The sequence below is a fragment of the Lasioglossum baleicum genome, chromosome 20 (genome assembly GCF_051020765.1).
Source record: "Lasioglossum baleicum chromosome 20, iyLasBale1, whole genome shotgun sequence".
NCBI lineage: Eukaryota > Metazoa > Arthropoda > Insecta > Hymenoptera > Halictidae > Lasioglossum > Lasioglossum baleicum.
Window position 1 is genome coordinate 2,924,866 of NC_134948.1, and position 12,252 is coordinate 2,937,117.

Genomic DNA, 12,252 nt, shown 5'->3' on the forward strand with positions numbered 1-12,252 from the left:
GCGACGCAGCCCCTTCATGGCAGCCCACCGGCGGCCATCTTTTTTTTCCCCGAAGCCGCTATAGCGAGACGGGAAAACCACGGACTTTAATTCCGGGGATGGTGTACGACGACACCGATATCTTATAGCTGATAGAACGTTCCTACTCTGCCGGGTGAGTATACGATTTAGGCGAACACTGATTAGGATCGTGAATGGCCCAACAACGGCCCGGAGCGTCCATGGAGACGTCCTCCATGTCCAGTACGAGTTTGTGTCAAACCTCATGAACTCACATTTTCCTTCCAACACCTGTTCCTCGTTTCATTAAATTTGTTATCTAGCCGACGGCGCCGCCAGTGATAACGAGCGAGACACGCTCAGGTTAGGAATTCCGACGGCCATATCTTTTTCCATTTCGCAGCATGTAATTTTAGACGGAATTCCGAGGGTCAGTCTCACCGCTCGTACTTTGAGAATCGTCTCTCTCAATGTTCGGTTAGACTGGTGAATTTGATTATTTCTCCTGAAATACCACAGGCCATCTTTTTTAAATACTGACCGGTTCGTTTTAGTTCTGTTTCCAACGTTTCTGAGGACCCGTTTCCGCGAGCAACAAACACTCCAACTGCGTTCGACAATTGTTGGAAACAAATTGAAGCGACATCTGTATTATTTACCGCATAGCTGGCGTAATTGTTTTGACGTTTCGCCTGTTATCGTCTAGGTCACGCTGACGATGACTGTGTATTGTGAATTGTGATTCCCTTATTTCCGCGATGATTTAGATCCTGCTATCGTTACGTTCTTCTTGTTGTTGGAAGTATTGCGCCTTTGTGGTTGTTTATTGTTCGGGACTTTCTCGAGCATTCAGTTTGTCGTTTTTGTGATTTTTGAACAAGGTAGCTGGTTTGGAATATATTGAACCTGAAATAATCACACCTTCATCACACCTGTTTTCAAATTTACAAATGCTTGAACTATCGGTCAGATAGTTCCAAGCTTTCATAATTTAGATCCTACTGTAGTTACGTTCTTCTTGTTGTTGGAAGTATTGCACCTCTGTGGTTGTTTATTGTTCGGGATGCTCTAAAGCATCAGTTTGTCGTTTTTGTGATTTTTGAACAAGGTAGCTGGTTTGGAATACTTAACCTTAAATAATCACACCTTCGTCACGCCTGTTTTCAAACTTACAAGTGCTTGAACTTGAACTTTGTTACACTGTCTTATCGTTTATTTATTTTTCTGTACAGAGTAACTCGACTGTACCCTGCATTTAGAAAGGAACCTTGAGTCACAGGCTGTTCTAACTGCTAAGTCTGAGCAGAGGAGAGACTCTGATGATGGAGTCGAGCATGGATTCAGAGCAGGACGTGCTGACAGTGCTGAAACTGTTGATAATAGGAGAATCCAATGTTGGGAAGTCAAGGTATGTGTTCTCATTCGTTCCGAACAAGAGGCAGGATGTAAATAATCTCTGAGAACTCTTTCCCACCAGCATCATCCTCAGATTCACGGAGGGCGAGTTCTATGAGAACATGCAGAGCACTGTCGGCATGGACTATAAGACCAAACAGATCACAGTTGACGGCAACACTGTAAAACTTGCCATCTGGGTCAGTCAGTTATTACGTTGAATAATTTTTGTTCGACTAAGGAATGCATGAAATCCATAACTTAATTATGATGAACTGTTTCACTGCATCGTTTCATTGTGAACCAAATAATTTGTTCTTCTGCGATTTGCATAGAAGACAGAGTTATGGACACCTTGAACATATTATATTAACATAGAAATGTTAACGTTCCAGGACACCGCAGGACAGGAGCGTTTTCGCACACTAACACCCAGCTACTACAGGGACGGTCAAGGTGCGATTTTAGTGTACGACGTCACGGACAAGGTGACATTCCTGAAGCTGGAGACGTGGTTGAACGAGCTCACGACCTACTGCAACAAAACAGACATCGTGAAGATGGTGGTAGGCAACAAAGTGGACCTGCCGAACCGGGAAGTCAGCACTGAGGAGGGTCTACAGTTTGCGAGGAGACACCAAACGCTCTACATCGAGAGCAGTGCCAAAACAGCCGACGGAATCAGGTGCTCGTTCGAGGAGCTTGTGCAGAAGGTACGATTCCTCGTTTTCAAATTGATAGGCTCCCTCTCAAACAAGTTAATCTGCAGATAATACAAACACCCGGTCTCTGGGATCGACGGGATCGATTGACCGTGAACGGGATGTACTCCTCCGCGATGGGAGGAGCAAGAAACAGAAGCTCGCACAGGGGGATACAGTTGGCGGATTCGCCGCAGCCGACCAATAACTACTCGAACTGTTACTGCAGTTTGCTTTAACTGACCGCAGTCTACCAATTCGACCGATGACGAATTACAGCGACAGCTACACCCTAAGAATATGGTCTAACCTCGATTTCGGAATTTAGATGCCGACGTGTGAGAATTTAACGAACAAACACGAGTAACGCAGCATGTTAATTGTTTTGTGTATGCCGCGGGAGGGAACGTTTTCTGTACGATGGGTGATAAAAAGAGTACTATGCAGTTCCGTCTAGAGTGGAACCGATGACGAGGTTCTAAAAACCAGAGAGCACATGCATTCGATGATAATCTGTTGATTGGTGGGAGGTACGGCTTAGGCGAGTGGGCGGATTAGTTGTCGTGGTGGGGATGGAATTGAAGGAAGCGGAACGCACGACTGGCTAAAACAAGTGGTGGGGCGTGGACTTGAACAAATGGGCGGGACTCTTTGTGCTGTGGGATTTTGTACACTTTGTCCAACATTGCTGCCACTTGCGAATAAAATTAATCAGATTCAATTTCATTGCGCCGCAGATTTATATCTATCGGAAAAAATTCGGAAATGATGATTTGGGAAGTTTGTTGGGTTAGATTTTTTCCGGAATGTCGAGCTAAGTCGTGTCTGCGCCCAGTGTTCTGAAGGGAATAAAATTGTTGGTATTTTTTTTATCAAACCTCGTATGTATCAAAGATATACATGAGTTTGCTTGTAACGTGTAACTCTTTGTTAAATAGTTAAATTTTATATAGCTATTTGTAATAATGAATTTGTATTCGTGTAAATATGTCTTGCATACATATAATACGTAGGGTTAAATTGATAGAAAAAATTGGCGAAACTTTAGCATCATCATGATTCAGACCTTCATCTTATGAGTTATCTATTTGTTGTATCATGTACAAGTTACCATTTGCACAAACTATGAATGCAATGCATATCGGCGTAAGAGTGTTTACGTGGCAACTTGCTTATACTTTTGATTTTACCATATATGCTTTCTTTTCTTGATGGTCGGGCCACGGTCGGGCGTATAATAAGTGTCCTATAGAGCTACTGTAATGTACTTGTAAATAAAGTACTTTCCGTATTTGTCGAATCCTTCGGACCTCTGACTTTCAAATATTTTAACTATGCAAAATTCCCGCGAACGTCGAAACGTTTTCCTCGCTTTATTTATCTCCGACGACATACCGAAATGTTCTGCGGAATTTCTAGTCTACAGATTTTATAAAGTCGATACTGTACGTTAATATACGTCACTGAAACAATCGCCTGCTGTTTGCAAATTCATTTAATCAACCATTTGACATGGGCTTTATTTCTATCGAAGTTTTACCACCATCTGCGAGACATGAATCAACAGAAGATTCATGTCGATGAAGAAAGCGGATGTGCAAAGGATGCAAGGTAGTCAGCAATTGTTACAATTAAAGATTGATTACGGTTATACGCAAAATTCTTCAAATGATTCCAGGGGAATATCCTCTACGTCGCCACGTCCATCCGAAGAATTAAATAAAGCGAACATAATTTTAACGAACAGAGGGCTTCAAAGATATGGTACATGGAGTAAAGCAAGATTGCTAGAGTTAATTACAAGTAAATTTAAACAATTCGCGGAAACCCAATCGAGTAGAAAAACATGTTTTAATGAGACCACAAATGAAAGACGATTGTGGGTCACTATCCACAGTGGATTGTACAGTACAATTGTCTTGAACATGTTACTAAACAAAGGTAATGATCTACACTGATTTTACACGGACTGGTAATTAATTAGAAACTGATTTTAGGCATGTCCATACACGCTATAATAAAAGCAATGAAACTGGGCCTCGTTAGCTTGAACTCCTGCGAGCTTTCTTACTTCAGGTGTTTCAACATTTATCCATACATGCTGGAATTCGAGGACATGTGGACTTCCAAATATAATCCCGAGTTGATATCAAATTTGAGAGCTATTGGCATAACAGAACCAGACTGCTGGCGCATTATTATATACGGAGTAGGATTTCAGAGTGCCTGTATACTTCGTTATTTACTGCTAAGTGGCATCGACATTCCTGGGATTCTAAATTGGCAGTCCCCGGTCAATCGATCATCGGAAAAAGTAATTTTGTTCTTGAAACACATTGGAATAGAACAGGAAGTAATAGAATTAGCGGAGAAATATGGAATCGACGAGGAAACTGAGCAAATCTTGACCGATCTTGGACTGGAACAAATGGAAAAAGAATCTTCCCATGTAGGGTCTACGATTTCTTTTCAATTTGTTTGCTGTATCTGCTTGTTTATAATATTGAATGAAATACATAGGAAATAATATGCAAATGTAGCTTAACTGTTTTGGAACCAGATACCTGCAACTCGGGGATAACCCAAAGTATAAACAAAGTAAGCGAATCGGACAGCAATTCTACTGTCTACGATAAAGTAGAATATATGCAATATGATTGCCAATGTGGTCGTACTACGGAAAAAAATACGGTGGATGAATTTACTGCTCAAAGGAATGATTATTTAAGGTGAGAGCGATCAATGCACGCTTCGTTATTTAATTTTTATTAGGAAACTTTATTGACATCGTAGAAAAAATGTTATGGTGCCAATAGCATGGGCATTGGCTAGAACATTGAAATACAAACCATCGGATTCTCTATACTACATGACGTACGAATTGATGCGGTGGAAAAATATTAATCCTGAAAAGAAGGAGCGTATTCAAAACGCGATCGCACAAGCTAACGTGGAAATGGACCATAAACTTCTTGTTAGCACGATCCTTTGATTTCTACTTCGTGAAAAATCCTAATTGAAAGTATCGATTAATGAAAAATCATTTTTAAACAGATGCAACAGAACATAGAAAAGGAGGAGTTGATCAAATCTAAAAACGAGGAAGCCCTGGCAAATATTCCTTGCCTGAGATGCAAGCAGCATCAGGAGTTACATGTTACTAAACAAGCTTGCTTGAAATGTATGAAAAAGCCACGAAGAAAATCCGGTGATTGCGAGTTTCCAGAGATTTGCAGCGCGTGCAAAATAGAACCGTCACGCAAGCTTGAAGCTTGCCAATTCTCGGAGCTTTGCAGCTCCTGCAACATTGCTAACAATCCTTTAAACAAGTCGAAGGGCTACGGACCTCCTAATTGCTGCGACTTCTGCAAACACGTTGACAGTCAGCTCAAGAAATGTAGAGTTGATCTATCACCTCAAATTTGTAGCTCCGACAAACTTGCTGACAGTTCTCCACTGCCTCAGTCGGAAAGATTCGAAGAGTGCCAATTTCCGCAAGTCTGTAGTTCTTGCAAAGTTGACGACATAGAATCAAAGAATTTGGAAGCATGTGAATTTCCCGAAGTTTGTAGTTCCTGTAAAATTACCAAGCCGTAAAACATGTTGGCATGCTTCCAAAGTTCCCGTGAAATTGATCACCGAACAAATCCGAATGCCAACTTCCGCGAGTTTGTAGTTCTTGCAAAGTTAACGACATAGAATCAAAGGATTTGGAAGCACGGGAATTTCCTCAAGTTTGTAGTTCCTGTAAAATTACTATAATAATGAAAAAGCGAGAAGTAAATAGAGAGTAAAATTCGTTTATTCGTAATTTGCCTTGTACACTCGTCTCCGGTATAGTAGAACGGCGTGCGTGGCTTGTATCCGCATAAGAACAATCGGTGAAACTGAAAAGGAATGGATGCTTGACATCACGAGACACGCTCGGAGTATGTAGTCGTGGCAGTGACGTGTTTTCAGTCGCGTTTCGTAAAAAAGTATGAACAACTTATGGTACCCGAACAATCATTCTCGTTCTCCTCAGGGCGCTCGACTGACGCAGCTATCAAATAAAGTGACAATATAAAAATTTCGATTACATTCACTAGGGGGAGGGAAATACACGAACAGTAAAATACGAACGCGTATACGTGAATTTTCGACGGTGTACGATACGTGTGTGTGTGTGTGTGTGTGTGTACACTGTGTGTATTGAACCACACTCGTTTATCAACAATGTATATCCCTTGCTAAGACTTTCTTTGTTGTTTGTGTAACTGGAAAGCAATCCTTAGTTCATAAGTATGACCAACAATGCTGGCGCTCGAGGAAGCATCGCGATAGAACAGAATAACAAAAATGTTTGCAATACATGTCAATGTTGTAAATCTCTGAAGACTCGTTATAAAAAAAGAGAAGGTATAAACCATTCAAAACGGGCGTCGCTGCTAGACTGTCGATCTAACGCATTTAAAAAATGATCACCGAAACAAACATTTTTCACAGGAACTGTTAATTTCTGTTGGAAGTTCCACATCGATAAATAATCTATTCGAAAACGTATAAACTCGTATAAACGTCCGCAGTCTAGCTACGATTCAACCTCGTTTTTATATACAAATAATAAAACTGATTTTTGCAGATTTAACACTTGCGGTCTGTCACACGATACAAAAAAAAATAAATAAATAAAACGTTGATTAGATCTTGGATTTTTTTCAAAATAAAACAGAATCTCAATCAATTAGAATGCGAGAACGAGAGAGAGAGAGAGAGAGAGAGAGAGAGAGAGAGAGCGGACCGCAAGGTGTTAATGATTCAGGTACTACTGCAATGAATCAATGTCTGTCCGTTTGCTTATCGTTCGCTCGGTGTTTATGGAAACATCAAAATAACTATGAATCGCGAGGTCGAATAATACGGTTCCTGCTTCGGTTATCCAGCACTCTTCCTCATACGTGTCAACTATGTTTCATTTCTGATCGAAGATGCAGAGTATTTCAATAAAATAGCAACGTATCAAAATATATTCTTTTTCGCATCTATTTGTTTGGTCTATATCCTGAGCTACTAACAAAACGGGGTTCCCTATTACGGTAAACATTCCTTCGTACGTTAAGTAAAGGGTGGAAGTACATTATTATATATGTTTGTAATAAAGTAATTAATTACTTTAAGTCTGTATTCAATATGGACGTTTCTCGCAGTCTATTCAAAGAGGAATATATTGTATATATTTCTCTCTCTCTGTTTGTGTTTCTTTTTTTTTATCGGAACAATGTGGCGATTTCCGGTTTTGTGAATCCGTTCGTGGTTAAAGAGTGGGTTTTGCGATGAACACAGAAAGAATTTCTTAGCACGCTGAAAGAGTAATCTTGCGTTTTCTCGTACTCTTTTTTTTCTTCTTTTTCGTTCGTTTTTGTTTTACCTCTACTTTGCGAATCGTTATCATCTAAACGGAATACACTTGAAGTTTGTTGATCTTGGCCTTCTCCTCTTCGGACCCGTCCCGGCAGATCATAAGCGTATGAGAGATGCCGCAGGTAACAGCAGTAATGTATAAACCTTCTAATGCCGTCACCTCTATCGGTGTGGTCGACGACTTGCGCAATTCACCAATACCCTAAACAAAATCCATTGGCAATTTTAGACGCAATTCACGCCCTCTAAACATTTAAGCAACACAGTCGAAAGTATATCTTCCGCGTCAGAAAACCGTAAATAACTAACATCGATTTATAAAAATTTAGTTTATAATTAAATATCTAGGCCACAGGGAGGTCCAACTTGTTTCTCTCCGAGAACTGCAAGGTCCCCACCATTAGTCAATCTCTTCCCACTACTACGTACATCCGTAGAGCTAGTGGAGCAGCACCGGAACAGGGACGAAATTCTACGGCAACGATGGAGTCTAAGAATGGGGGAAGTACCTAAGCGGGCAAGGAGCCGTGTGCAACTCACGAGCTACGTGTTAAAACATTGGAACTCCCTGATCTAGCAATTGGTAAGACAAGAATTAGCATTGAAAAGGAGTTTACCAATTCTCCGAACGTCGGACTGGCGCCCCAGGCGATGACGGACTCGTCAGCGGCGACAACCACGCTAGTCTGCGAGCATCCAACGCAGCGGATCACCCATCCGGACAGGTCCTGGATCGGTTTGGGATACATGTTCGCCTCTCCGGTGCGTTTGGTCTGGCCAAACATCAAGGCAGTTCCGTGAGCGTTGATAACGATACTGTAAGTGCTGCCACAATGGACAGCTCGAACACCTCGGCAAGGTGGTTCCAATAGCTTGATCAGGCGAGGCACTAACTCGTCTCTCTGCTCGTTGTGGCCTAAACGACCTATGCCACCGAATCCCCATGAGAATGCACGGGTCTCGCTGTCGATCGCCACAGTGTGATAATGGCCGCAACTGAAATCCGTGATCTCGACACGGTCGAGCGGCGTCACGTGACCGTCTTTCGCTCTCTCGACGTAAAGAACGATTCTCTTAGGCACTTTCTCGAAATGGAATGCCATCTTCGTGTTCGTTATAAAATATTTGCCGTCGGTGTTGTGGCCGAGGGCGCCGTACTCCGGGCTGCCGAACGAGTGTAGCCCACCCTTAACGTCTAGGATCATCGAAAACTCGGCGCCGCAGCCGACTTTCACTATAGGAGGGCCGGTGTACTTTACTTTGGTCGCGGACAGGATGCAAGCGTCGTTTTTCCCGACGCCGCATTGGCCTAACTTATTGTCTCCAGCCGCGAACACTATTCCACGGCTCGTTAGGAACAGCGTGTGGTTGCGGCCGCAGGACGCTGCTATCACCGTGTGACCTTTCAGCGCTGTCACCTCGGTCGGCTCGTCCTTGCGCTTCGAGTCGCCGACACCTAGCTGACCTGGAACAGACAGAGTTGTTTGACCTTGTTTTTCAACAGGATAACAACAGGTTCTCCGCCGTATTCTCTTTCTTAACAATTTTGGGAAGTCCATAAGGATATTTCTACTAGTTGTATTCATTTTTGCAACAGAGTCTCCGTGTTTAGCGATCGCTACAGTTACCTTTATTGTTTCTACCAAAGGCTAGGCATCTATTATCCTCGGTGACGATAATACTGTGAGAGGCAGCAGGACCAGAAGCAACCAGTCTGATCCGTGCACCGTTCAGATTCTTGAAAGTATGTGGGGTCCATAAACTCCGGCCCACGTTAGCCTTGACCCCTTTTGGTGGGGCCTTGCGACCTGCCATGTCCCAATTCGTGAGACCACACATGAGCAATGTTCCTGGCTTTCCCCATCCTCCCTGCAAAAACAACACAACTAATAATATCAACAATTTCTCTGTGCGCAATCCAAGAGTACTTCCTATAATAAACGCCTGGAAAATTAATTCTCAGGCCTCGCAGTTAACCAATTGTTGCTCGAATTTAAATCGAGGACTAGTACTGTCCAGAAGATGCTGTTGTGTACGATGTGACCAGTAAGCAACTCACCAAACATCCTTCTTGCATCTGAATCGAGAAGAATGTTGATTCTTAGAACACAATATATGCAGTCTTCGGTAGCTTACATGTTCGAGAACAAATTTACTAGAGAAATATACCGAACAATAAATCAATACGAGCCAACAAGTAATTTTATTACTACCAAAGGACCGTGTTACTATCTTAATCCGAAATTGGTCGGGAATTTTCACCTGGATAAACCTCGAGGACGGAATAACGGAATAAAAATCAGTGAAAAATCAACAGTGACCTCGGAAATGAAAGGAAGAGAAAAGACGGTGTCGATTTTTTCGGGGCCTCTGCGCAGAGGTCAATAGGATTAACGGTGCAACCTCGACGAGGTCGATTAAAAGATAATCGGTGTTGTACCCGGGATAAACAAGCGATAGGAGAAAGATGAAAGGGATCCTCACCTCAGGTGGCGGCAATTCCGGGAAACTGGAGACATCGGTAAGGTCATCCTCGGTAGCGTCCTCAACGTCAGCGTTCGAACCGGTCTCGGCGTCATCGACAACGGACTCGTGCTCGCTGGAAATGTCCTCGTCGTCGTACTCGACCTTTTTCTGCTTGGCCCGGCCCTTCTTCGCCGCGGTGTTTTTCCGTTTGGTCGACATTGTTTCCGCGAACGACTAAGCTGCGTCTATTTGAAATGAATAATCGGATTTGAAAAAACTCTGGTACGCGGGAGACGCGGGCACAATGACATTTATCGATGTAATGGCGCTGAGGACCTGTACTCTGTTCGACAAATGGACAACAAAAACGCGGCCACCTGGCGCTCAAAAATCATAATAAAACCATGCTCCGGTGATAAGTACAAAGCAAACGCGAGTTTATGATTGTAAATCGCCGAGAGCGCGCCCCCCCGTGTTCCTCGTGTTCGACTGCGCGGGAACGAGGGAATCGAGACGCGATTTTCCAAGATTGCGGGAAAGTTCAATCCGCTGCGCAATGGACTCTATTATCGCAATGCTATCTCGAAAAATTCTCGTGACCTTGGCCTAAAAATATACGTCAAAGTTCGTCCGAAATGTCCTCGGATTATCCTGGAGATCCTGCGCAGCAAACAGTACCCTGAAATAAATTCTTATACTTTATTGGACGGAACAAGCGAATCTCACTAAACGCACTAGATTAGGGGTTCTCAACGGGGTCCGGGCAGGTCCGGGTGGGTCGTTTGGGGGTCGATGGAGATAGAATCTATATGAATCTATATTATTCCAGGGGTGTTTTAAAATTTCATTAAATTTTTAAGGAATGTAATTATTAGATAATACTTAACACGGTGCCACTTTTGTCTGCGTATCATGTTTAGCCTGGAACAGCTCCTACATCATCTTTAGCATGGAACAGAACCCACTTTACTGTTTTATGCACACCGAGAGAGAGAGAGACGAGAAGACAGCCAGCCTTATGGGAGATCGTGCCACTCGAATAATTCAAACTCGAATAAGTGAGAAGGCAAATCGTCACGGAATCATATTGATTATATGAATTGTTACATTCTGCACCGCGAACGTATTTCCAGCGATTTGGATACACAAAGCAAGAATCGATTTTCGAAAAATTTCCGACTCTCTGCTTTGTCGTTGACTTGTACTGCTGAATTTCGTGCCACCTCCTTCGGTATCATGTTCTCCTAATACAAAAGTCGATTTTCGAGATTTTCGTCAATTTTCGAGGGTCTGACTTGTCGTTAAGTTGTACTACTGAATTTCGAATACCTCCTTGGACATCATGTTCTCCTAATACAAAGCTGATTTTTCGAGATTTTCGCCAATTTTCGGGCGTCTGACTTGTCCTTGACTTGTACTACTGAATTTCGGATACCTCTTTCAATATCATGTTCTCCTAATACTAAGTTCGATTTTTCGAAAAATTTTCGAAAATTGAGTTTTGTATTAGGAGAACATGATGTCGAAGGAGGTATTCGAAATTCAGTAGTACAAGTCAACGACAAGTTAGACGGCCGAAAATTTGCGAAAATCTCGAAAATTGAGTTTTGTATTAGGAGAACATAATATCGAAGGAGGTGGCACGAAATTCAGTAGTACAAGTCAACGACAAGTCAGACGGCCGAAAATTTGCGAAAATTTTCGAAAATCTCGAAAATTGAGTTTTGTATTAGGAGAACATGATGTCGAAGGAGGTATTCGAAAATCAGTAGTACAAGTCAACGACAAGTCAGACGGCCGAAAATTTGCGAAAATTTTCGAAAATCTCGAAAATTGAGTTTTGTATTAGGAGAACATGATGTCGAAGGAGGTATTCGAAATTCAGTAGTACAAGTCAACGACAAGTCAGACGGCCGAAAATTTCCGAAAATCTCGAAAATTGAGTTTTGTATTAGGAGAACATAATATCGAAGGAGGTGGCACGAAATTCAGTAGTGCAACTCAACCACAAGTCAGACGTCCGAAAATTGGCGAAAATTTTCGAAAATCTCGAAAAATGAGTTTTGTATTAGGAGAACATGATGTCGAAGGAGGTATTCGAAATTCAGTAGTACAAGTCAACGACAAGTCAGACGGCCGAAAATTTCCGAAAATCTCGAAAATTGAGTTTTGTATTAGGAGAACATAATATCGAAGGAGGTGGCACGAAATTCAGTAGTGCAACTCAACCACAAGTCAGACGTCCGAAAATTGGCGAAAATTTTCGAAAATCTCGAAAAATGAGTTTTGT

General features: G+C 42.3%; 3 protein-coding genes across 10 annotated transcripts; 2 read left to right on the forward strand and 1 right to left on the reverse strand.

Moving 5' to 3' along the window:
* The first annotated feature begins 15 nt into the window (after window positions 1-15).
* Window positions 16-3,566, forward strand: LOC143218765 (ras-related protein Rab-18-B). Of its 4 annotated transcripts, none has more exons than XM_076444202.1 (5): window positions 16-154; window positions 1,233-1,408; window positions 1,478-1,595; window positions 1,791-2,108; window positions 2,165-3,566. In XM_076444202.1, exons 2-5 carry the CDS (start codon window positions 1,320-1,322, stop codon window positions 2,333-2,335), a joined length of 696 nt encoding a protein of 231 aa, XP_076300317.1. In that variant the 5' UTR covers window positions 16-154; window positions 1,233-1,319; the 3' UTR covers window positions 2,336-3,566. The 4 variants fall into 4 exon arrangements, with proteins under 4 accessions (XP_076300317.1, XP_076300319.1, XP_076300316.1 ...); XM_076444204.1 differs by lacking the exon at window positions 16-154 and adding an exon at window positions 522-671; XM_076444201.1 differs by lacking the exon at window positions 16-154 and adding an exon at window positions 688-881.
* A 19-nt stretch (window positions 3,567-3,585) lies between these two features.
* LOC143218762 (uncharacterized) lies at window positions 3,586-7,363 on the forward strand. Of its 4 annotated transcripts, XM_076444196.1 has the most exons (4): window positions 4,404-4,545; window positions 4,657-4,825; window positions 4,890-5,070; window positions 5,151-7,363. In XM_076444196.1, the coding sequence occupies exons 2-4, from the start codon at window positions 4,743-4,745 to the stop codon at window positions 5,691-5,693; spliced, it is 807 nt and encodes a 268-aa protein (XP_076300311.1). In that variant the 5' UTR covers window positions 4,404-4,545; window positions 4,657-4,742; the 3' UTR covers window positions 5,694-7,363. The 4 variants fall into 4 exon arrangements, with proteins under 4 accessions (XP_076300309.1, XP_076300310.1, XP_076300307.1 ...); XM_076444194.1 differs by lacking the exons at window positions 4,890-5,070; window positions 5,151-7,363 and adding exons at window positions 3,586-3,707; window positions 3,775-4,037 and having other exon boundaries at window positions 4,094-4,825; XM_076444195.1 differs by lacking the exons at window positions 4,890-5,070; window positions 5,151-7,363 and adding an exon at window positions 3,643-4,037 and having other exon boundaries at window positions 4,094-4,545.
* Window positions 5,881-10,466, reverse strand: LOC143218756 (protein RCC2 homolog). 2 transcript variants are annotated; one of them, XM_076444185.1, is made up of 5 exons: window positions 9,981-10,466; window positions 9,556-9,573; window positions 9,125-9,365; window positions 8,114-8,961; window positions 5,881-7,698 (listed from the first exon to the last, which is right to left on the reverse strand). In XM_076444185.1, exons 1-5 carry the CDS (start codon window positions 10,179-10,181, stop codon window positions 7,528-7,530), a joined length of 1,479 nt encoding a protein of 492 aa, XP_076300300.1. In that variant the 5' UTR covers window positions 10,182-10,466; the 3' UTR covers window positions 5,881-7,527. The 2 variants fall into 2 exon arrangements, with proteins under 2 accessions (XP_076300300.1, XP_076300301.1); XM_076444186.1 differs by lacking the exon at window positions 9,556-9,573 and having other exon boundaries at window positions 9,981-10,465.
* Window positions 10,467-12,252: the final 1,786 nt, after the last annotated feature.

What these genes read in the sequence shown, in the direction of transcription:
- LOC143218765 (XM_076444202.1), top strand. Translation starts at nt 1,320, where the DNA reads ATGATGGAGTCGAGCATGGATTCAGAGCAGGACGTGCTGACAGTGCTG. An exon ending in TCCAATGTTGGGAAGTCAAG is followed by an intron (nt 1,409 to 1,477) that starts GTATGTGTTCTC and finishes CTTTCCCACCAG; the next exon opens with CATCATCCTCAGATTCACGG. An exon ending in TCGAGGAGCTTGTGCAGAAG is followed by an intron (nt 2,109 to 2,164) that starts GTACGATTCCTC and finishes GTTAATCTGCAG; the next exon opens with ATAATACAAACACCCGGTCT.
- LOC143218762 (XM_076444192.1), top strand. Translation starts at nt 3,671, where the DNA reads ATGTCGATGAAGAAAGCGGATGTGCAAAGGATGCAAGGTAGTCAGCAA. An exon ending in GAACATGTTACTAAACAAAG is followed by an intron (nt 4,038 to 4,093) that starts GTAATGATCTAC and finishes AACTGATTTTAG; the next exon opens with GCATGTCCATACACGCTATA.
- LOC143218756 (XM_076444185.1), bottom strand. Translation starts at nt 10,181, where the DNA reads ATGTCGACCAAACGGAAAAACACCGCGGCGAAGAAGGGCCGGGCCAAG. An exon ending in CTTTGGTAGAAACAATAAAG is followed by an intron (nt 8,962 to 9,124) that starts GTAACTGTAGCG and finishes TGTCTGTTCCAG; the next exon opens with GTCAGCTAGGTGTCGGCGAC. An exon ending in GTCCGACGTTCGGAGAATTG is followed by an intron (nt 7,699 to 8,113) that starts GTAAACTCCTTT and finishes GATTTTGTTTAG; the next exon opens with GGTATTGGTGAATTGCGCAA.